General features: G+C 36.3%; 2 protein-coding genes across 2 annotated transcripts; both read right to left on the bottom strand.

Moving 5' to 3' along the window:
- Positions 1-9,901: 9,901 nt before the first annotated feature.
- Tcs6 (Threonyl-carbamoyl synthesis 6) lies at positions 9,902-21,524 on the bottom strand. The gene is made up of 3 exons (XM_089241342.1): positions 21,416-21,524; positions 14,208-14,336; positions 9,902-10,096 (listed from the first exon to the last, which is right to left on the bottom strand). Exons 1-3 carry the CDS (start codon positions 21,439-21,441, stop codon positions 9,976-9,978), a joined length of 276 nt encoding a protein of 91 aa, XP_089097468.1. The 5' UTR covers positions 21,442-21,524; the 3' UTR covers positions 9,902-9,975.
- Positions 15,588-18,635, bottom strand: LOC149079063 (uncharacterized). The gene is made up of 4 exons (XM_089240891.1): positions 18,338-18,635; positions 17,840-17,945; positions 16,618-16,744; positions 15,588-16,000 (listed from the first exon to the last, which is right to left on the bottom strand). The coding sequence occupies exons 1-4, from the start codon at positions 18,633-18,635 to the stop codon at positions 15,686-15,688; spliced, it is 846 nt and encodes a 281-aa protein (XP_089097017.1). The 3' UTR covers positions 15,588-15,685.
- Positions 21,525-25,307: the final 3,783 nt, after the last annotated feature.

The following is a 25,307-nucleotide window of genomic DNA, read 5'->3' as shown; positions in this document are numbered from 1 at the left end:
ACTTTGTATGGAACTGAATGGGAATCAAGAGCATATAAGCAGAGTTGCGACTTGTTGCTGTTTTGCAATATGTTGAGGCATTTTCCTCCATTTGTATGGTGTGCATAACTCAGCAATGCATTTTTTAGAGTTGTTTCTCTCCTTTTTGAACTGTGCTGGCAATATAGTCACTGTTTTATCACAGATTTATATCATAATTTATGAGACTGCCATAAAAAAAATTTTATATATTAGAATGAGCATCTATGATGTGTTTTAGACTAAATGTGTCATAAAATGACGATGAATTTCATGAGCCAAAATATCTGATTCTAAATGTGAAATTTTTTTTAAGTGCCAATACATAGGCATTAAAAATGTATTTATGTTACAAAGCTAATTTTTGTATAACTGTGGGAGACATTTCTGTTGATTTTTGTTTTGTTTTTTTGTGGTTTCAAAATGCATTTAATTTTGTTTGTTTTTTTTACCTTTTTTTCCTAACATTTCATTTTCTCCATATAATTTTACTTTTTTGTATGTTTTAATTTTTTTATTGTTAAAAAATTTATTTTCCTACCTTTTCATTTTTTTTCTGGCTTCAAAATTTGTGATTTTTTTAAGAATCAAAATGGGCATTTTGTTTATTTAAATATATATATATATGCACAAACATCAAATATTTTAAGTATAATTTATAGTTTACTCTAACTCCCATAGCCATAATAATTCCAGAATCATTTCTTTGCAGATAATTATTTGGGTAAACATTGTCTTGTTACTAAAAGTCTATGGAAATGAATTTATTTTGAAATATAAAAATTGACAAATAGAATAATCACAGATTGCGGTTGTAATAATTTTCGGCTGAAGTTGGTTTTCAGGAGTTTTCAAACCCGCTTGGAAATGGACCCGCTTATAAAGAGCCTGTATTTAGCAAGAGTTTGGATTTAACAAGCAAATGAATTTTGTTTGGTAGGCTTACATTGTTGATTGTACAGCAATTCTGTTGCTTTCAGTGATGTATTTATCTGAGGAACTAGAAGGGGAAATCGGAAAAATAAATACAAAAAAATGAGAGGAAAATGAAAAGTAAATGGAAGGAGAATCACAAAACACTGAGCTCTTTTACCTCTCTCATAATATGGGGATTAAACAATGGCTAGACTCATTTCAGAACTATATGAAGTTCCCTTTACAGTTAGCATAGGGAAAAAAAAACAAGAAATTAACCTCATATAGCAGTGGTTGCTCAAGACGCAAGGTCAAAAAGTTTTTTTTCCTTCATCACTCTCTATCGCATTATCTTACATGGTTGCCTCCGCCATTTTATCCTCCTCCTCATAAGGCCAGTCACTTCGACCTTGTGTCTTGATAAGAAAACAATCTCCACTATATCGTCCTCTGCATGCCAGAAGCATGAATGTGCAAATTTCCCCCTTTTTTTAATCAGCTGATTTGATACCTTATTTTTATACCTAAGTTTCGCCTGAAACATAAATGTGTATCCCTATCAAAATGCATGCTACTAAAAATTTTAGGAAAATAACTTCCCTAGAGTAACATTGGTAGAGTAAATATTCAAACACCACTTACCCATGTTTCCCCCCTCCCAAGGGCATTGAAGATTTGTGCTTCAGGTATGAGGGGCACAATATGAGGCTATATTTCGATCACTTTTTTTTTGTCTTTTCTATGCTACTAAAGAAGGAACTTCACATAGTTCTGAAATGCATCTAGCTGTTGTTTTCATCACATTCTGGGTATACTTATGTTGTTGTTCTTATGCCTATTGTATTTTTGTATATTCAAAATATTTATCTGCAGGGGTTAACCACAGAATTCTTATTTATTCTCCAAAAACTGTACATTCAGATTTAATCTTTTATCAGAAATATCATTTTATTAATTTTAATATAATATTTTATTATTATATCTTCATCAGCAAATTGTTCAGCATTGTTTTTATGTTATTGACAACAGAATACTGAAAAGGCAGGATTAGTTTGCATTCCATATCAAATCTTTCATTTTGTGAGGAAGAATTTCTGAAGGAACTGTGGTTGTTATGGAGACATATCAGAAGCAATAATGCTGTATTGTATTTGTGTAAATGTGATCACGCCTGTAGCTGTGAATAGTTAGTCCTTGCTTGATATGAATATTTATTTCAATATTTGAATCAGATTGCTTAATAAGGTAATATATATATATAGATCAGGTGTTCTCTTATAATTTTGTGTCCCACCTACTCTTTGTGCCAATAAGATGAAGGCCACAGACCTCCTTCACAAAATAATATTCGGTATGAGAAACAAAAAAATGAGTTGATTGTTTTTTCATTCAAGTTCACTGATCCCTTGAAATCTTTCCAACGGATCTATGGACCCCTGGTATAGAACCATTAAAGTGTGTGTATAGTTTTTCATTATGTTCCTTTGTATACTTGGCATTCTACTCTAGTCAGAATGAATAAAAATCTAGCTTTTTTACAAATAGCCTAATTTTATCATCTTAATTGTTTTACAATATGCATGAAGTTTTCATTATATTAATACTTAAGTACTCAAGCGTGAGATCTCAGTTGTTGATGAGTTATTTGCAATGTGCATTGTTTCACCTGGAACAATTCAATAAAATTGTCTGATTGTCTGACATGTCCTACTAGGGATTTGAGGCAAAAAAAAAAAAATTTCTGGAGAATATTCTCCTACATGTAAAAATTTCAGAACAATTAAGAATATTCTTTTTCACTTTAAATAATTAAAAAAAAAGCTAATTTTGTTTATTTTATATGAAATATAATTCCGTTTTTTCACACATTGCCTGAAACATTTAAAACAAAACAATTTTTGGCATAATCACCTCATAATGACAACTTTTAGTTCGAGAATATTCTCTCGGTCATTGTGAGAAATCTTAATATGAAAATTTAATATAAGATTAAAACATAAAATTTTTTTTTAAAATTAGATAGATTTTCAGAAACAAGTTCAAAGATGGAAATCAAACCAAAGTTGATTCACAAGGAAAGCTATTCTCATAATCATCTTCATTCTAAGAAGATATAGAACTGTTATTTTCTTCAATAAATGTACATTAAAATTCTGTATCACTCGTATTTCTTCGCAAGTTGTTCAAATGAGCCATGTTGGTTTTTTTTCTAACATTCTTTTTAGCTTCCAGAATGATTTTTTCTTCGTTTTTCAGGAGCAAAGTTAATCTCTAAAGCTTTTGTTGTTTTTAAAAAATATGCTTTGACAAGATTTGCTCGACAGATTCTAATACATTTCAGAATTAGACAGCAAATCAATGCTTTCGCCATGTGGCAAAAATATATCGATCTAGAATGCAATTAGTTATTGTGAATAATTATAGTCAGTGCCCATTGGGAACAGTTCTGTGTCCTTTGAGAATAGTGATGTTCAACTTAAATGTTTTCACAGTACTGTACAAATGCTTGAACAGTCTTTGCTTTTTGCACTTTTGCTAGCAGAAAAATAACAAGAATAGTTTTTTTACTAATGTGATCAGGTTACTATTTTTTTTTTTTAATTTATTCTGAAACATAGTTTTTTAGACATTAAGTCACAAAAGTTGAATTCTTAAGATAGAAATATTTATTCTTGTAGTTCTTCCAGAGAATATTCTCCAAAAGATTATTACTTAGAATTTTACATCTCTAGTCCTTACATTACATAGCCAAGTCACATCTCATTGGTGGAGATGTGAACTGTACTAAATGCTGAATATATTTTTGCATGTTCAGAGATTGAAGAAATATGCTGTTGCTTTTGTACTGCATTATCACGTTTTGCAGTGCATTTCTTCTATTTTCTACTTGGCTTATCAGAATTTTACAAATATGATCAAGGATGACCAAAGTAATGCATAGTTTATATACAGTGAAACCTCTCTTTTGCAGACACTGGCAGGACAAAAAGTTCATCCGTAAAAGAGGGGGGTGACCTTTAATCAAGGGTTTGAAATGCATATTTTTTATCATACATAGGAAAATTATTATTTAGTCGTAAAAGAGGGGGTGACCACATCTCATGGGTGTCCATTAAGAGGGATTTTACTGTACTTATATTTCCATTTAAATACAAATACAAATACAAATACAAATACAACACCACAACAGGCAAAATGCCCAACGAGGTGGCTGATAAAAAGATGCCCATAAAAATATGGTTGTCATATGTTTCAAAAATACAGCAACCCAATTAAAAATGCAATTAACACAAATTACAAACAATATATACACATGATAAAATATTATACAATGCCCATAAAGAATACTTATGGTTGTCTTATTCTAAGAATGGATAGCTTCCCGATTTACCCCAACATGTTTATCGTATTTCTTTTTAAACGTGTCAATTGTGTTACAATTTACTACCTCCGGGGGTAAGCTATTCCATTTATTAACAACCCTATTGGAGAAAAATTCCCTGCGACACCATAACCTTGCATTGTCCCTCACCAATCGATACTGGTGTCCCCTTGTAAAAGCAGTCGATTGGCGGTGTACTAAAAGTTCATGGTCCATCCTATCCATCCCATTGAAAATTTTGAACACTTCGATCATATCTCCTCGACACCTGCGTTCATCCAATGTAAACATATTCAAAAAATGAAGTCTTTCTTCATAACTCAAGCCCTGTGTGCCAATAAGGACACGCGTAGCTCTTCTCTGCACCCCTTCAACCAAGTCTATGTCCCTCTGTAGGTATGGTCTCCAAAACCTTACAGCATACTCCAGTCCAGGACGAACTAAGCCTCGAAAAAGAGGAAGAATGACTTTAGGAGAACGCGAAGAGACCTTTTTGAAAATGAGACCAAGCATTCTATTCGATTTTTTGACAACCGCTGAACAATGTTCAGAAAACTTAAGTCGCTCGTCAATGAGAATTCCCAAATCGGTGACTCTAGTTGCATCCGGGATAGTGACACCATTCAACTCGTAAGAGAACCGTGGGTTGTTCGAACCAAAATGAGCGACCATGCACTTATCTACGCTAAACGTCATGCTCCATTCATTTGCCCATGCTGCAATCTTGTTTAAGTTGGTCTGGAGCAACTCCCTATCGCTTTCATTCCCGATTACCCCCATTAGCTTCACATCATCTGCGAATTTGCTAGTAATTCCATCGATACCCTGATCGAGTTTATCGATAAAAAGTGAAAAAAGTATGGGGCCAAGGACACTTCCCTGAGGAACTCCACTTGTGACGTCTGTCCAACCAGAGAATTCCCCGTTCACCATAACTCGTTGCGACCTATCTCTTAACCACGATTCTATCCAATTCAGCAAGTTGCCCCCTATTCCAATCTCGTGTAAACGCTTCAAGAGTTTGCCATGTTGGACCCGATCGAATGCCTTCTGGAAATCAAGGTAAACCACGTCGACATTTTTGCTCTTACCCAAAGCCTTAGTCACGTAATCATAGAAGCAAAGGAGGTTAGTTACACATGACTTCCCCTTCCTGAACCCATGCTGATTATCCGACAATACATTATTCTCGTCTATCCACTTCACAAACTGCCTTTTGATGATAATTTCCAAAATTTTCGAGAGGGAGCTCGTCAAACTCACTGGACGATAATTAGACACCACTTCTCTACTACCCTTCTTAAATATAGGAACAACGTTAGCCAGTTTCCAATCTCTCGGGACGATACCCTCAGCAACACTACTCCTGTATATCTGTGCGACTGGCCCCAACAATTCATTAGCACCTTCCCTGAGAACCCTGGGATAGATATCATCTGGTCCTGGTGCTTTGCTTGCACATACATTTCTTAGAAGATTTAGGACTTCCACGTCTTCCACTTGAATATCGTTGAGCGTTTTATTACCCCATGCAACACCCGTATATCGAATATCATTATCTCCATTAAAAACCGACGCGAAAAAGTCATTGAAAGCACTACACATGCCTACATTGCTCTCTACTTTTGAGCCTCCTATCGAGAGGGGGCCAACTGTCCTCTTACATCCATTATTGACGTATCGAAAAAATGATTTTGGGTCAGAGCCAATGTTATCTGCCAACCTAGATTCAACTTGCTTTTTACTATCCCTTATCGCTTTCTTCAACAGTCTTCTTTTATCAGTAAACAATGATAGGTCACCTCGTCCACTTTTATACTCTCTGAATGCTCTTTTCTTTTCAAGATAAAGGTTCCGCACGCTATCCGTGAACCATAGAGGGTGTGATGTACAAACACGCTTTTTTCGAACAAAGGGTATGACGTCGTGCAAAACAGAGGACAGCTTCGTACTAAATTCTTCCCATTGACTTACCACCCCTACTGATTCCAACCGGTCTTTGAAAACTTCCGCTAACCTTCTTCGCAAAACATCAAAGTTAGTTCTCCGAAAACAAGGAACCAGTCTTTTGTTATCAACCTTACCCGAGGAAAAGTTACAGAGAAATCTGACGATACGATGATCACTGGAAGAAAACTCTTCCCCCACCGAAACATGTTCAACTAGATCCTCAGAACTAGTAAGAACTAAATCCAAAATAGCAGTACCCCTAGTGGCTTCTGATACATGCTGATACAAAAAATTTTCGAGCACCAACTTAAGAAAGTCTCTTTCATACTGATTTCCAGATGAAAGGTTCTCCCAATCAATACCCGGGTAATTGAAATCCCCTAGTATGAGAACCCTCTTTCGCTTACACATGTAGGAAATTTCATCATGCATTTTGGCGATATAATTTTGATCCCTATTCGGTGGATTGTAACAAACCCCAACAATAAGCTTATGACGTCTTTTGTTCTCAAGTTCAACCCATATGGTTTCAATATCACTTCTCTGCACGTTACACTCTCTAGCCTTCAAACATGATTTCACGTATATCAACACTCCACCCCCTTTCCTATCAGATCTATTTCTCAAAAAAGTATCGTATCCGGAGATGTGTAAGAAAGATTCATCCCCATCGTTTGCCCAAGATTCTGTAATGGCTATAAGATCCAAGTCCTCCACAACTATCATAGTTTCTAAAAAATCTTTCTTGTTACCCAAGCTCCTGGCATTTATTAACACACATTTTAATTTGCCCGGTGGTTTGTTGTCAATCGAGAAGCCATCCAAGTCAGAGGTGGGTAATTCCCCGTCAGTACTGTTGTGATTATCATTAACTAACCCGCATTCCCGACTACGTGGTCTGGGAGTAAAAAACCTGACCTAAGACTATCGTAAACCTCCCAGACCCCTCTCTTATTTAGATGGATCCCATCCGAACGAAGCCACCTATCGGTAAATGCGGGAAGCTCCAAGAACGTGACCCCAAGTGAGGAGCAAATGTCCTTCAGGCCTATATTGAATTGGTGGATCCTACTCCTATATCCCCTACTACCCCTTGGCAGCACTGGAATCACTGCCACATCTGAACCCCCCTCCCTAGCGGATAATAGTAAATCCCGGTATTCTGACAGAGACTCACTAATATTCGCTCCTACCTGATTTGTTCCCACCCACAGAATCACCCGCAAGGGCAACTTTCGGCGATGAAAAACGTCTCGAACGTTGCCAATCTTCCCCCCAGGAAGACAACAGCGCTCGAAACCCCGAAAATCCCTACACACTCGGTTCCCAAGTTCCCTAACCATAGAATCGCCGATGATTAAACCCCTATCACTATCCCCCTCTACCTCATCCACGACCTCCCATTCGCCCTCTAAAATGTCGTTGTTCGTGGAGATTGCTTCTTCATCAATAGGTGGCTCGACGACCAGAGGGTCCGTTATAACCGGACCCTCTAGCACCCTAACTTTTTCCCGTAAAGCTTCGACCTCGTGTTCCAGCCTTTTTCTATCCAAGCACCCTTTACAATTGAAACTATCAGCTACTATACCCCTAGACCAGGGAAACCTCCCGTCGCAAGCTCTACACAACACTAGTCGAGGTCGAGGCATACTAACACTATTGCTAAAGCTAGATAATAATAATAATACTTAACAATACGAAAATGAGAAACGTTAACTGGAAATTAAAATAATGTAAAATACATTACTATGCAAAATATACGTAAGAGATTATACGAAAAAATTACGTAAAGTAGAATGCTCAGCACTAAATCACGAAGAATAAAATAAATATGTATATAAAGAATACAACACCCTCTAAAAAAAGTATTAAGCTACGAAGTACAATTTATACTTATTAGAATTAGCTAACTCATTAACTCATTTTATGTAGACAAATATCCTTATTATCTGACATTTTGCATAAATGTCATACATTTGTGATGTGAGAAGCAAACATAAAGCTAGAACTACGATGAAAGTACAGTGGAACTTTGGTTAACTAGCAATTCACATTACGAGCAAAAATTTTGGCTCAGTCATTTAGGGATGATTTGCATTACGAGTAAAAATTTTGTATTTTGTTTATTATCACAACTAAGCTGATGGTTGCTTGCTTTCGTTCTCACATGTAACATGGAATTGTGGGTAATATTTTCCCCCAAAGTCTCCAGTCAGTGTGCCTCACTTGAAAAATGAACACATGTGCAAGCATGACTGTTTACAATACAAAACTAGCATTGTAACCACGCATGTGTGCTTGGAAAAAACTGTGGGCTGATTACATTATTGAATGTGACTTTGAGGGGCTAGATCATGAATAGGAGCCAACATGTGTGGAAGAAATTGCATTTCTTGGGGAAGATCATGGGACTGGAGATGCACGAGGACGATATTCAAGAACTAGTGAGAGACCATGGTCAGGAGTTGACCATAGATGAACTGATAGATCTCCTTTGCAAACAACAGCAAGAGTTTGTGGACAGTAGGAGGAAAAGAGGAGTCCCTCACTTTTTAAATGAGATTATAGAGTTGTGTAGAATGTGAGAATTCATGCTTGATTTTGTAGAAAAAAAATCAAGTGAATCTGTAACGAATTGAGCAAAGAATCAGTCCAGTGAACATTGCAATTTCTCATTTCCGAGAAATCCTAAAAAGGAGGCAAAAGCAAGTGTCAGCGGATAGGTTCTTTTTCAAAGTCACACAAATGAAGAAGAGAACTGACTTAAGCAGACAACAGTGAGTCCCTGAATCGTCTTGAAACGATAGTCATCCTCTCTCTCGTTCTTTAGGGTAAGTTAATTTATGAACATTATTGTATTAAGTGTGCATTATTTATATCATTATTGTGTTGTATCATTGATTGGCTTCCATGTTTTTAGTCATCTTATGGGAATTAATAATTGTGGAACAAATTGTCCTAGTTTTTATCATTTCCAATGGGGAAGTTGAATAACTTGATATACAAGCAATTCAGATGGGCACGTCATTAAGCTTGCTAACCAAAGTTCCACTGTAGTTCACAAAACAAAGGAGCCTAAAATGAAGCAAAAAGACAAGGTTCAAAACAGCCATTTACATTCGATTCTTAAGAGAATTATTTGGAATCGCTAACTTAGAATTTCTCGGCATGTTGGTCCCCCTTGCAGATTTCTGGCGTGTTGGCTAATACAGTACATTGTAAAAAAGCAGAGCTTACTTTTGAAATGGATGGATACATATCAAATTTTGAACATTTTCAACACCTCTCTTCTTAAATGTAAGCAGTTTCACTATGACTCTTTTTAAAATATAAAAGAAAATGTTAATGTTCTTTATAGAAGGTCATGGTTATTCACAAATATTTAAGCTTTTATTTATTTTTTTTTGTGATGAGCTTGACTATCAATTTGAATAAATCAGTTTCCGAAACTTTTTTTTTCCGTTCCATCACTCGCTTTTTTAGAATTTTTTCTTCTTATTGTACCTCAACTAAACCCAACCCATAGAATCATATGTTGTAACCATAGCATAGCTTCTACTACCACCCTAGACCATTCAATCACCCCAGAAGGCAGCATTGCCCACTTTAGGAAAAACTAGAAATGAATAAAATAAGTGTTTTTCAAGATATTTTTATACGAACACAAAAATTATTTTACAATGTAACTTTGAACAAGTTATCTGTAGTCTTCAGGTTTCTGAGGTTTCCATAGTGTCGAACCTTGCAATCGTGTTCACAACAAGGTATAAATAATCTAGAAAAGAAGTAACAGCTGTACGGATTTTTTTCAACTCTTTTCCTTGGAAAGACCTATCAGGAAAGAAAAAAACTTCACAGCTGAAAAAAAAAACTACCATTTGATGTATCAAGAAATCGTGTACTTATTTCTTAAATCATTTCCAGAGTATTATTGGACTGAATGAAATGGAATATATAGTGGACTATAATAAAATCATATAAATGTTTCAAGAATATCTGAGTTAGTTGAACAGAAATCACTAGCAAATATACTATAATGGGTGTTGCATGGGATAATAAAACCCTCAACGATATTCAAGTAGAAGACGTGGAGGTCCTAAATCTTCTAAGAAATGTATGTGCAAGCAAAGCACCAGGACCAGATGATATCTATCCCAGGGTTCTCAGGGAATGTGCTAATGAATTGTTGGGGTCAGTCGCACAGATATACAGGAGTAGTGTTGCTGAGGGTATCGTCCCGAGAGATTGGAAACTGGCTAACGTAGTTCCAATATTTAAGAAGCGTAGTAGAGAAGCGGTGTCAAATTATCATCCAGTGAGTTTGACGAGCTCCCTCTCGAAAATTTTGGAAATTATCATCGAAAGGCAGTTTGTGAAGTGGATAGACGAGAATAATGTATTGTCGGATAATCAGCATGGGTTCAGGAAGGGGAAGTCATGTGTAACTAACCTCCTTTGCTTCTATGATTACGGGACTAAGGCTTTTGGTAAGAGCAAAAATGTGGACGTTGTTTACCTTGATTTCCAGAAGGCATTCAATCGGGTGCAACATGGCAAACTCTTGAAGCGTTTACACGAGATTGGAATAGGGGGAAACTTGCTGAATTGGATAGAATCGTGGTTAAGAGATAGGTCGCAACGAGTTATGGTGAACGGGGAATTCTCTGGTTGGACAGACGTCACAAGTGGAGTTCCTCAGGGAAGTGTCCTTGGCCCCATACTTTTTTCACTTTTTATCGACAAACTCGATCAGGGTATCGATGGGATTACTAGAAAATTCGCAGATGATGTGAAGCTAATGGGGGTAATCGGGAATGAAAGGATAGGGAGTTGCTCCAGACCAACTTAAACAGGATTGCAGCATGGGCAAATGAATGGAGCATGACGTTTAGCGTAGATAAGTGCATGGTCGCTCATTTTGGTTCGAACAACCCACGGTTCTCTTACGAGTTGAATGGTGTCACTATCCCGGATGCAACTAGGGTCACCAATTTGGGAATTCTCATTGACGAGCGACTTAGGTTTTCTGGACATTGTTCAGTGGTGGTCAAAAAAGCGAATAGAATGCTTGGTCTCATTTTCAAAAAGGTCTCTTCGCGTTCTCCTAAAGTCATTCTTCTGCTTTTTCGAGGCTTAGTTCGTCCTGGACTGGAGTATGCTGTAAGGTTTTGGAGACCGTACCTACAGAGGGACATAGACTTGGTTGAAGGGGTGCAGAGAAGAGCTACGCGTGTCCTTATTGGCACACAGGGCTGGAGTTATGAAGAGAGACTTAATTTTTTGAATATGTTTACATTGGATGAACGCAGGTGTCGAGGAGATATGATCAAAGTGTTCAAAATTTTCAATGGGATGGATAGGTTGGACCATGAACTTTTAGTACACCGCCAATCGACTGCTTTTACAAGGGGACACCAGTATCGATTGGAGAATGCAAGGTTATGGTGTCGCAGGGAATTTTTCTCTAATAGGGTTGTTAATAAATGGAATAGCTTACCCCCGGAGGTAGTAAATTGTAACACAATTGACACGTTTAAAAAGAAATACGATAAACATGTTGGGGTAAATCGAGAAGCTATCCATTCTTAGAATAAGACAACAATAAGTATTCTTTATGGGTGTTGTATAATATTTTATCATGTGTATATATTGTTTATAATTTGTGTTAATTGCATTTTTAATTGCGTTGCTGTATTTTTGAAATATATGACAACCATATTTTTATGGGCATCTTTTTATCAGCCACCTCGCTAGGGAGTTGTGGCGTTGTATTTGTATAGTGATTTCAATCATTATCCCTTTAGTATCAATAACAAAATTGCCAAACATACAGTAAAACTTTAACCTAGTCCCTGATTGTCAATGTTACTTTTTTTGGTCATACACTGACCTGACCCCTTACTCTCTAGGTCACTGTTTTGGTCCTTCACATTCTTGTACACTCTTTGAATGATTCACATGCACTTGTGTATTCTCTTGGTCACGCACACACTCACCTAGTCATCAAGATCTGACTGAAGCTGGTTTTCTGCAGTTTCCAACTTGAGAGGGTGATGCGAGCTAGTCTCCCACTTCAAAAAGTCTTCCAGCAAAAAACAGGCAGACCTTTAATGCGGTACTTACATAATGTGAAAATTCAAACATTTACCATCTTCACTTCAAAATATGAAAGGCAGATGGCAGCACCATATCAAGAACACAAAACAAACGTAATGCTGTCAACATGACTATCTTAGGTAGGATTACCAGATTCGAAAATTGAGAAAGGAGGATGCCTGCACGTGCATCCTTGATGTCCTTATTTTCCACAATATATGGTGCCACTTTTCTTCAAAAAAAGGGAAACCACAACCATAATAATTTTTCCCAACTAAAACAGAACCACTACATGTTATGGAAATTTGATATACCCGATTATTATTCCTAGTTACCAACCATTTTTCTAAGTTTAATAAATTGTATTTTTTACCGGTGGTTTGAAATTTTGCTGAAATTTCAGCCTAGGATGATGGAGTCAAACAGTGAAGTTGCTTTAAAAATGTTGATAAATGTGAAGAAAATATGTACTTATTCTGAAATTCATCAATTTTAAGCATTTGTGTGCATATTTAATACTGAAAAAGGTCAAAATTTACAAATGCATCTGCGTAAAATCTGGGCTTCGGTTATGGAAAAGGTTATTCAAACTCACCGGATAAGTTGTCAACAAATAGAGGAATGATATAGCAGATGTTCATGAAGTAGAACTGTCATAATCTATAATACGTCACGCCTACAGTTGTCAACCTCATTTAATGTTTCTGGCCGTTGGTTTTTCCTTCAGAATTTCAAATCAGGCAGAAAGAAAAGTAGGATGATTGACAACCAAAAAGCTATACAATAGTCTTGGACCTGATATGTCTTGACATTTTCCCACTGTCTTTTTCATGTTATCATGGGGCAAGCTGAGCCATGGTTAGAATAGCATCTGCCTTGCTTGGAGGTAACTTGGATTTGTCTGGGAATTTTGAGGGTGTCAGTCAAAGTGTGTAAAAATGTATGGGGGGAAAAAAACCCACACCACACAAACACTCATGTCGATGAAGAGATACATGTTTCAGAGTGAAAAAATTCCTCTGAAAAAAAAATTTTGGAAACCTGAAAAGTAGGACAACAGGAAAAATTTTCTAAAACGTAGGAGGATGCTTGAAATGACACCAAAAAAAGAGGATGGTTGGTAACCCTAACCTTAGGGGCAACACACACTGAGAACACACATTTAGCATGTACTGATTTGTCTGAAATTCTGCAAAGAAATGTGTACGAGGTGCATGTAAAGTTAAGTGGTAGTATTTTGAGCATATGCAGTTATTAAAAACAAGTTAATTTATCTGATTATTAATTACTTGATATTATTTAACTGTGGATATTTTGTCAATTTATTTTATGATCTGATGAAATTCTCTTTTGTGTTATTACAGAAAACCAGCAAATTAAATTAAATTTTTAAACCTCTGAAAAAGTAAGCCAGCATTAATTAAAGGTTCACATCTTGATTTGTTTTCCTGTGGAAACACAAAATTTTTATAACACCTTATTCTTTTCTATTTGTGCATGCAGCTGTCAGCATGCAGCTTATTTGTAATTTTTGTCAGACTGAATTTTTTAAAATATATTTTCCAGTCAGTTTCATTTGATATCTTTTAAAGATGTCAGCTGCTGCTGTTGGAAAAATGTTGAGCTGATACTCAAACTTGCATTGGCCCTCAGCCAGAGAAAACTCAATCAGCTAGTTGTTACCATTGTTACATAGCAACATGTTAGTAGCTCCTAGGTGCCAAGCAAAAATCTGAGGGTGGGGGAGCACTGGGCTGAAGACCTTTTTAAAAAAAAGAAAAGAAAATTCATTATTACATTTCGATGTTTTCATCACAATGATCTTCGAATAAGCAACAGAACTTACATTTTTAGGACATTTTTATCACATGATAATTCCCGAGAAACACCACTTCTTGGAGGCTCCTTGTCAACATTTAGAGTTTTGCAAGCAATCAAGGCTTCCCTTTCTGTATGGAAAGGAACCTCTAACGATCTTTTTTCAAAGTGAAGGAAAAATGGTCCAAAGTAATACACAAATCAAGAAAACAGTATGACAGTGATTCATCATTTGCTACTGATAAAAATTCCTTTTCTTTTGAGTTCACTATTTTTTAAAGTATTTGATAAACACTACAAAATAAAATTTTGCCATGGTTCATAGGTAGATAAGGACTGCAGATCACCCTTGGACCTGCGAGGGTTTTACACAAAAACAATGACATTCAATAACACTGTGTAACATGATTTTTTTCCTTGGTTAGCAGATCACATTTTCCAGTGGCTTATGTCTAAAAAAAAGACAATGCAGCAATTTTATGCTTTAAACTTTGCTTTTGAGATCATGAGAGCAAATTCACCCCCCCCCCTATGCCTCTGTATAATGGCAACTCATTGCGGCAGAATTCTGCAAAATAAATAGTGGCATTAAATCAGGGTTTGACATTACACATATTTTGGTCATTTCACATAACTGATTTCCATTATATATAAAAATAGGTCACATTAAATAGTTGATCACACAGTCCTAGATAAAAAATCAGCAATTAAAACACCTACAGCATGTTCTGTATGCCTTCTGTGACTAAGGTTAAAAGAAAGGTTTTATCGGATTATACAATGAAGAACGTGGAATACAAAAAACTTCCTGAGAAACCTAAAATGATAAAGAAGTTAGAATACCTATGTTCGCATGCTTAACTGATTCCTAGGTAATCAATCACTGGACCAAAAACCATCTTGAGCTTTGTGGAAAAATACAAAGTTCTATACAAAAAAATGAAATGTACAATGATTTCTCCAAATGTGTAGCACATTCGAACACATCTTTTGGGAACTAAAATGCAAAGATGTAAAAACTATCATTTTTTAAAATGTGTTTTAAAATGCGAAAGACTCTATTTTAACTCTCATTTTATTTTCTGTGAAACGTCTAGATATGAGACTTTTATTCCAAAGGTTATTTAAAATTTTTTTAAATTCTTATCAATGCAAAAAAGTTTTTTTTTGTCATTTTCAATATTCCAGTCAGCCAACGGTAAGTGACCAATTCACAAACATTGATCCTCTTACAACAAAAGCAAAGTTTGAACGGAATAGCCATTTTCATGATTATTTAGGCCAAGCAAATACAGAAATAACGCTCGAGGACAAAAAAAAAACCACTTTTTTTTACATAGGCCTACTCATATTTGCAAAAGTATCAAAAAGATTGCTAAAGTTTTAACTAAATAAAAATTCATAAATCTTTTGAATTAACTTTGATTTATTATTATAAAATTACATGATTATATAGGTATGTTTTGTTCTAGTATACAGTTGAAATAAACGGCTCCACAGAAAGAACTACTTGGCAAATCCAGACTGCATCTGATTCTGTTGTAGTTTTTTAAGAGTTTCCTCTTCTTGCGCAGAAACAGTAGTCAACTTCTTTCCGACTATTTCATGAACATCCAAATACTTTGCAACACATCTGTCCACACACACACCTTCACCCTTTGTAATTTCTGGATCGTTATATTTTGAAGGAATGCATTTCCTGAAACATGCATCTGTCATGCGATTATACATATCGGACATCATTTCAAGCTCCAAGTTCTTAATCAGTTCTAATTGCGATGAATCTACTTGCATTCCTCTTCCCATCGCCATATTTTGACTCTAAATGTAAAATTAAGAGATTATTTTTAGAATGAAAATTACTAATAGGCTACATTATTTAAAAACTTTTATTCATTGTTTTTTTAGATTTCGAATGTAAATTTGTTTTCATGATTGACTGAAGTTTTAACGAAATACAGTGGAACCTCGTTTATACATTGCTCAATATACGATTTTCGCGTTTATACAATCTTTGGCTTCACTTGCAATTAGTTCCTATACATTTTAATGTTAAAATAATTTATTTATTCAACATAAAACCTCAAATATTGAACATTTTCACTTCAATTGCAAATCTTTAAAAAAAACTGTTATTCATTTATCCATCAAATACAGTTTTTTAAGACAGTGAAACTGCATTGCTGAACTAGTTCTTGCATATTATCAATCTAAAAGTTAGAACTTTAGTGTGATTGTTGACATACATGAAAACAGCCATTGAGCTGGCTGATGATCATTTAGACTGGACACATATGTGATTTGTTATTGCTTGTTTTTGAGAATGCACACACATTGAACCCCAAAGAAATGGGTTCCAATTTTTTGAAAGACGGGTCATATGTCCTTTCACCGATAAGTGAGATCCCTGTATATGGTGCACACCCATAGTAACCTACCATATCAGTTCCTTCTATCATTTCCCCAGTGAAATTTTCTTTAATTATGGTGCTTTGCTTGCTGACTGTGTCAAATCCACCATTCGAAATGTTTAGGAAATGAAAGGCGCTTTCTCTAAAAGATGAACTGGAAATTTTGGAATTTGATAAGAATAATAAATTAATGATAAAAAGATCTTGCAAAACAAAGTTTAAAGTATCAACTAAGCCAGGGTCAACCTTTCAGACATAGCGGGCCAAATTAAACTTTCAACAAAGCCTACGAGCTACAGAGTCGTATACCGTAGTATTCTTAAACAGGCTTCCCGAAATTATTGAACACTCTTATTCTGCCTGAATTTATTTCTTTAAATTTGGATTTTTGTTGAAAAAAGAATTTTTATTTATTTACCAATAACTTCCACATTCATTAATTATTTCTAATCAGTTATTTCTTTCATTAAATTTGAATTTTGTCTCAATAATTTTGAAATTATTTCTTTCATTAATTAGAAAATCATTTCTTTCAATATTTCTTCGTGAATTATTACTTTTAACACTTCTGAAATTACACTTGGAAATTCTGCACACAATTATTTCTTTCAATAATTCTGTAACTATTTTTTCATTAATTATAAATTTTCATCAATTATGAAATTATTTTTTTCAATAACTCTAAAACTATTTTTTTCAGTAAAGTGTCTTTTAGCATTTCTGTAAATTCTGTAATTATGGACATCTTTTGGATGCCGAATTTGACGTTTTGAAATATACAGCCTATATGAAATCATAGGCCTCAAAAACTGCTTTGGCTCAGGGTTTCCCAAATTCTTTGTCAGCCCTTTTAAAACTGCACTGACATAGATAAATATATTTCATTCATGGTATCAACATGTACAAGAGCGTTAAACTGTTTTTAAAATTTTCCTGATTCGCATTATAACTGCCACAGTAGAAATCACTAGAACCTTCTAAAATTTACCATCTATTTTCAAGAATATTTTTTCCCCGATTGCAAGCTTGCGAAGTGCTCACCCAAAGCCAAATAATAACAATAAAACAAGGAAGGGGAAAAAAAATATTCTGTTATTTATGATGTAATCATAGTCATATACAACCTCGAAAGGAAAGGAAAAACATCTTTTCTCTCCACTTCTGTTATGACATTGAACAGAGCTGACTCCGTCCAATGGCAGTGGATTGACAGGGAAGAGAGACATGTTATCAGGAGAAGAAAACATACCATGGTATGTAGGCTCTGGCATTGTCGTTTTGAGAGAATTTTAAGAACCCAAGGTATTTTAGGATTGCCATTTTAAGCAGTAATTTCGTGGAAAGCAAAACACGATCTAGTTAGTTTTGTTCAAAAGAAATCAAATTTAAAATTTATGGTTTGGTTAACTCATATTTTGAGAAAAGTCCCGAAAACTGACATGAGCCTACACCTTTTTCATCATTGGGATTACTTGCATTAGATCTATTACCAAGTAGACAGCCAAGTAAGCAAATATAACAGAGTTTCACTGTATTTTCACTTGATACAAATGTGTAAGTAGGGTCTGCATTATACGAATACAATGCGAAAATTCAAAATTGCAGAAACAACATTGGGCTAAACAAAATATTCCTACATAAAAATAAGTAGAACGATACCAAACCTATATATATCAAAATGAAAAAAAAAAACAATAATCATAACAAAAAGTTTGGAAAACACTTTGTGAAGAGTTACCACACTAACCAGTATCATCTTCATCAGAATTATTGCCGGTGCCCATATCAATGTCCCTACATAGGTTTAAGGTAGAAGTTATTCCTTCAAGTAGTCCGGGGTTGAGTAAATCATTCTTTATATCCACATTTATGCCATTCTTTTTGGACAATCGAGTAAACCTGAGTACTGACGGTAATTTTGATTGGGATTTATTTTTCTTGAAAACGGCATAAGATCTCACAAAATCCTCCTTCAGACTTATCTCATTCAAATTTGATCTCGAAACATGAATCTGGAACACTTTAGAGATGCCCAATTTTGTCATGTTGATTTATGCCATCTGCAATAATGTCCAAATCGAAAAGTTCTCATTTTCCATGTTAACAAAGGACTGAACAGTTTTCCTAAAGTGGGCAATGGAATGGCCCAGGGGGCGATAGAAGCTACGGGTATAACATAGGATCATATTGGTTCACTTGAGTTCCCAAAGCAGAATGTTTAGCACTGTTCTGCGACGAGCTTCGGCTGCCTGGAAATGTTCTGCGGTAAAAATCCCCATACATGTAATAGTGTTTTTTGCACTTTTTCTTTAAATTCTTCAGAATTGTTCTACGACGTACATCGCAGGAAAGAAGATCCTCCTACCCCCTGGATCTGCACAGCCATGCCATAAAGCTGTGACTGCTTTGAAAACATTTTAACGTGATCTCACCAAGCATGTTTTTCACAAGATATATCAAAACAACTAACAACTAAAATCCTATTCTTGTTTTGGCATGCACTTTGGACGTATTGCCACTTTGGTGGTGATAATCTTGAAAAGACAAGGAGCTATCTCAGTTCTCCCAACGACCAGCTATATCCTCATGCCATATATTCATGTTACGTTCATTATTCGTTGAATTATGTATACACAGATTGTAACAAGAGAACTGCCTTGAATAGAACATTAAGTATGTGAAAATATGCTGTAAATCCATAGCAACAACTGTCACATTGCTTCCTGGCATTTGAAAGCAGACTATCCTTTCTTGCATTATCTTGGACTTAATAATCTTTAAAGACGTGAAGCTGCAGCTGAGTGCTTGCTTGTTTCGTTTTGCCATGGAAATACATATTGCGGCTGAAGTAATCAACTTTTCCCATTTATTACATGTATGAAGGTTTAGACAGCTGGCTGATGCAAAGAAAATTCAACTGCCTTTGCAAGGAATCAAACCCACCTTCTCTCACTTGATGAGCGCACTACACCACTACAACTACTTAACCGCACATGCACCTTGTAAACATTCTTCTGCAGAATTTCAAACAAATTGGTACATGCCGAAATGTGCATGCATGCATTGTGAACCTAACGCGAATTCTGTTTCTGTTTAAAGCTTGTTATATGTAGTGCTTCCATCTGCCATAAATTTTTCTAACTACCAGTAAAGTGTAATGATTGAATAATTGTACCATTATGGATCTGTTGCTCTCTGCGGCACGACTTTATTAACAGAGAGATCAGCTCACATTTGCACCTAGAAGTTAGAAACCCAACTTCAGCCTACCACCACTGTGATGACGGTGGGGTTTGAACCCTGGTCCTCACGATGCGTGTCCACCACGGCATTGCTAGACCACTACTTATCTTTGCATGGGCCAGCTGTAAAAATCCAGTGGTTATATTATTAATGGAAGTAACATCCTCTTTGAACGAATCATCTAGTAGCAATATCAGGAATGTGAATTTTGGCGCGAGTTAGGTCTGTCTGCTCCATGTACAGTCCGATTTAACGCACACTGGCTCCAAGGAGAAAGAGGATTCATTGCCTTTGTAGTGTAGTGGTCTAGCATGCTTATCTGAAAATTGGGAGGATATGGGTTCGATTCTGCGCAAAGTCAGATGAATCGTCTTTCCCGGATTTATCTTCGCATCAGCCTGCTGTCAAAACCTTCATATTAACAGCAGAGAACGACATCATCTTAAGATTTATTACATGTTCTCATATAAGGCAGGTAAATTTCAAATTGGGGAAATCCTCCTTAAAAACATATGTAGTACGCTCGTGTGACATTCGATTGAGGGTACAACATTTTGAATGCTGCATGTAGTCACGAATAATTAAGATCGGAGCTCAGATAATCTTTTGTTTTGCATGAGTAGTGACTAACTTCGTGAGGGAATGACAAAATGTGACTTCTGACAAGGTTCCTGTCATCATCTGTGAACTTTTTTTTATGGGCATTGCATCCAGGTGCTTTTCCTCGCCGGTATTCGCACACGAGTTCCCCTTGCTTTATGAGTTGCTGCAAAGTTTTCAAACGCCCTGCTGACAAACCAAAAATGTTTTTAAATGTATTACAACAAACCTGGAAAACCCTTCCCATTAAGTACAATATAAAACACAGTTCTCTGTCGTCTGCTTTCCATTTCGATGACTTTCGTGCAGTTAAGAAGGACGGTGCCTTGATCCTTGTCACTGGTCTTATAAAACCCCATAAAAAGTTCGTCTCGGTACTCCTTGGACAAAGCTGGCAATCATAGCGGTACTTGCAAGTGACTGTCTCTGAAAGGAGTTGCCTACCTTTAACAGCTTTCGGTGCTGACATCAGATATGGCTTGCCAGAGTGCTTCAAATGCCTTCTTTCTTGAATCACTTGAGTTTTTTGTAACCTTCATAGGGAAGAGATTCATATTTGAACAGTTCGGCTCAATGGACATGATTGAAACCAGAGGGGGGGGGGAACACTGACTCTCGTGAGCAGATGCCACCTACAAACGTGAACAAAGACTGCTTTAACGTTCACGAGACACCAGCTACCTTCTTTACACGCTCTTTCTGAACTACTTCGAGGACAACCAGGTACATTCCGAATTTACCTCATTATAAAGCATTGCTCATTTGACACTTCAACGTGGGAAAATGAAATTTGAATTTTTATTTTTCGGCACTTACATTACTTACCACTTTTACCCTTCGACTTTTAGCGACGCGCCGTTGAAAAACACTAATTAGAGGTACCAAGTGTGGCCAAAATCTAACGTTATTTTAGCAAGAAATGAAAGTAAAGCGATCGAAGAACAAAGATCAAACAGTTTCGAGTCAATTCTGCAAAGGATACACTACAGTTGGTGCTTGATCTGCCATGTAATACCGAAATTCCTCACATCAAATGCTTCCCAACAAACGTTTGCGAGTAACATAAACAAAACATGTGCTTATGATGATGATGGTAGTGATGAACATTTTTGAATATTGTATTTATACAGTAATAAAACAATCGAAATATATGTAATCTATATTTGATATGGTTTTTTTTTAAACGTGAAAAATATTGAACTGTCGCAAATTAGTTATGATTATGTTAGTAACGATCATTGGGAATTTCACGATAATTTCGTATGTGATACAATTTATTACCATCTGTTATTTAAATACGGTACTTGGTCAAAGCCGCTTGAAAGACTCTTAATGCAGCTTTGGTACTTGGTAATAGTTTTTCATTCGCTTTTGAAATAATAGATAGCAGCATAAGTTCTATTTTTCACTCCTTGATTCATTAAGTTGTTTTTAATTCTTGGATAGATAGCAGCACATGCTGCTGTATTTCGATATAGAATGTGATGGTAACTCGTGGGAAATTGCCCATATACGTGTAAAAATTAGCCAGAATTTGTCACGTGGGGAATTTCTTGATATTTGTGGGATATTTTAGAGTTTTTCAAACGAGAATTAAAAAAAAACAAATGATTTGCAATATCTTAAGAGTTGAAATACACGGTATATTTTCTTATATTTCTTCTCAATACGTTTCTACGAAGGTTTTTTAACAACTGGCTGTTGCGAAGATATATTTTGGAAAGAGAGAAATTCAACTGCAGAGAAATTCCCTGCGGGGAATCGAACCCACGTCCTTTCACTTTCCGGGTGAACGCCCTAGACTACAGAGGCACCGAATCTCTCAATCTTTCCTTGGAGCTCGTATACACTGAGAGGGACCGTACATGGACGACCGGACCATACTCAGGCCAAGCTCGCAACTGCTGACGCTGCCACCAGATGGCGTCTTATACAAGGATGACGTCACTCTTCGCTACCAAGGTTTTTTAACAACTGGCTGTTGCGAAGATATATTGTAGTCTAGTGGTCTAGGGCATTCACCCGGAAAGTGGAAGGACGTGGGTTCGATTTCCCGCAAGGGCAGTTGAATTTTCTCTTTCCGAAATATATCTTCGCAACAGCCAGTTGTTAAAAAACCTTCTTATGGTAGCGAAGAGTGACGTCATCCTTGAATACGTTTCTAGTGTGAAAAATACTTGACTACGCATGCTTCCCGATAGATGGCAGCATATTTTGTGAATATGTACTAAAAATTTACTCCAAAGGAAAATGCTTTTGAGGGAGATTTTGCTTTTATCGTTTTCGTCAATATATGTGTATAAATATGTGATTCATTATTCCTAAAAATATTTTAATTAATGTTTTTTTTGTTTTAATCATGATCTTGACAACTTCATTCAGCATCCCAGATGTCTCCTAGGCCTGCCGAGTCCTTTTGTGGTGTCGAGCTTTATTAATGTCCTTTGTTCCATTCACTGAATTTGCGCTTTTGGTGCTAATGTTTCACTATTTCGGTTCGAATTCAAATTCCCTTTCGTAAAGTTACTCACTGCGAATTACTACGCGTGTAATGCTTTGTTTGTAGGGTGACCATACGTCCCGTATTTCCCGGGACAGTCCCGGTATTTTCTGTTTTTTTGGCCGTCCCGACTTTTCGGCGAAAGTGTCCCGGTTTTTCCCGTATTTTACACGAAGCCTAGTTGAATTTTTGTTCTTTATTGAAGTCAAAGATTGACATTATTTTTCAACTCATAAATTATTTTATGATAATTACATCTATATATGTGAATACTAATCTCCCACATTTGCCTTGGTGAACGTTTTTTTTTTCGTGGAATACATTTTAATCCACTGCAATTTGCAGTAATGCATCATTTCCCGCCATTGTGATTTATCAGTAATTTCAACAATGTTTGGCAACGTTGTGTGGTTTTGGCGTCGTTTTTGGCGATAATTGGCGATGTCCCGTATTTTCCCGTATTTGGAATCCCAATGTCCCGTATTTCTCTCGAGGAAATATGGTCAGCCTATTTGTTTGCCGATTTCACTAATGATCAGGGAATAGCCTTAATTGCCAAAAGTCCTGTGTAATTATTAGTGTACTGAATTGTAAACAAAAACATATTTGAGAGAACCTATAGTTTTGGAAGTGGATTTTGGACGGAGGGAGCCGGTGAAGCAGCGTGGTTGGTGTTACGCCCCTCTCGCTCTGCGTTTGTGCCTTACCCTTTATTTAATTTTTTACTAGTGTTTCCCTCTTTAAGTACAGTTTTCTTTATTTATTATATTCGTAGGAGTAATTTTATTTAATTTCCTGAAGTGAAGGATCAAGGCTCTTGGTTAGGGCTCTGCCCGTTTCCGGGGTCTAGTTTGACTCCTTCAAATGTGCAGCTATGGCTGTTCAAATAGATACACAGCCAGCGGGCAGTGCAGACAAAGTCTCGTCTACAAGTCATAATTGGAATACTCTATTATCTGATGAAGACATCTTGGACGGTTTTGGTGAGTCCCCTCGCATTTTGCTAACTTTCAAGTTTTCGGGTGCAGAAATTATTCCCAGATCCAGGCCTTTGTGCCTGAAAAAGGATATCTGCTCAAAAATCTCTGTTCCTAAACACATCTCGGAGATTCGATTCACACGCTCAAGTGAGCTGTTAATCTCTACGGAAAATATTCACACTGCGAAAGAGATAAAAAAAATAGATATGATTTTGAACATTCCCGTTAAATCGGTCCTTTTGAAGGATTCGATTACCTCCAAATTTTTGCTAAATATTCCGTGTGATATTGCAGTAGTGGAAATTGCGGAAGAACTGCAATCGGAGGGGTTACAGGTCATCGGTATTCGAAGATTTATAAAAGAAAGAATTCCTTTACAAACTGTTCTGGTAACGATTCTTGGTAGGAACATTCCGCTGGAAATAAAGTTATGGTTCTTGATATTTCGACCACGTAAATTTATTGAGCGTCCTAATCAATGCCTTCGCTGCTGGAGCTACTTTCACCGCTCAAAGTTTTGTAGAGTATCATCTCAGATCTGCAAACGATGCGGCCAAAATCATAACCATGAAACCTGCCAAAACCCTATCTCCTGCATTAACTGTAAGGCTTCCACTCATCTTGCCTCTGATCGTCAGTGCCCTGCTTATGTCTTGGAGTCAAAAGCATATCACTATAAAGCCGAACATCATGTTCCAATAAACATCGCTCGAGAAAGATGTAAAATGAATTCCTCTTCATATGCTGCTCGGACCAGCATTTCCATGTCATCTGACTTCAGTGCTCTCAAGGCTGAGATCAGTTCCCTGGTCCAAGCGGAAGTATCTGCCATCAAAGAAATTGTACTTAAAGATCTGAAAATAAGTCTTCAGGAATCGCTGAATGACTCTATTAGAGCGCTTATTCCCGAAATAGTCAATTCGGTTAACCTAGCTGTACATAAGGTGAATATAATACCGCCACTTAATTCGAATGTAAATATGGACACTTCTGGTCCTTCGACTGCTATCTTCAATCAACCTTTGCCCCCTGAGCATAATGATGATAGTGACTTTTCTCAAGATCCTGAATCGAATAAATTCTATACTTCTCCTGCGGAAAGGGTTAAACAAAGACGATTAGCTAAGAGACTGAAAAATGACTCGGCCTCAAATGTTGGAACCTAGTTTTTCACTTAATTTCGTTTTTGTCTCCCCCCCCTTTTTTTCCCCTCTCGTTTAAAGTTTGTTCCTCGTTTGATCTTTTTTCCTTTCTCTCTGTTATCGAGTTTGATAATGGTTTTTCTTTACCTCATTTAGAGCTGACAAGAGTTCAGTATTCTTATTTTTGTGATCAAATCGAGCTTCGTTTGATTTTTTTTCCCCTCCCTTTCCTATTGTGTTTTTCTCGCTTGA

The sequence above is a fragment of the Pholcus phalangioides genome, unplaced genomic scaffold, assembly GCF_987345545.1.
Source record: "Pholcus phalangioides strain wild (caught in Gottingen) unplaced genomic scaffold, Ppha-v1.0 ptg000013l_1, whole genome shotgun sequence".
In the NCBI taxonomy this organism is placed as follows: Eukaryota; Metazoa; Arthropoda; class Arachnida; order Araneae; family Pholcidae; genus Pholcus; species Pholcus phalangioides.
This window is presented reverse-complemented; position numbering and strand designations above follow the sequence as displayed.

Excerpts from the sequence above, each read along its gene's own strand:
- LOC149079063 (XM_089240891.1), bottom strand. The coding sequence starts at position 18,635 with ATGACAAAATTGGGCATCTCTAAAGTGTTCCAGATTCATGTTTCGAGA. Across the intron at positions 16,745-17,839 it reads GCCAGAGCCTACATACCATG|TTCATCTTTTAGAGAAAGCG; the intron begins GTATGTTTTCTT and ends CAAAATTTCCAG. Across the intron at positions 16,001-16,617 it reads TGATAGAAGGAACTGATATG|AGTCAAAATATGGCGATGGG; the intron begins GTAGGTTACTAT and ends TTTTACATTTAG.
- Tcs6 (XM_089241342.1), bottom strand. The coding sequence starts at position 21,441 with ATGGCAGATCAAGCACCAACTGTAGT. Across the intron at positions 14,337-21,415 it reads GATCAAGCACCAACTGTAGT|ATCGTTAGAGGTTCCTTTCC; the intron begins GTATCCTTTGCA and ends CTTTGAAAAAAG. Across the intron at positions 10,097-14,207 it reads GATAAAAATGTCCTAAAAAT|GTCTTTCCAAGGAAAAGAGT; the intron begins GTAAGTTCTGTT and ends CTTTCCTGATAG.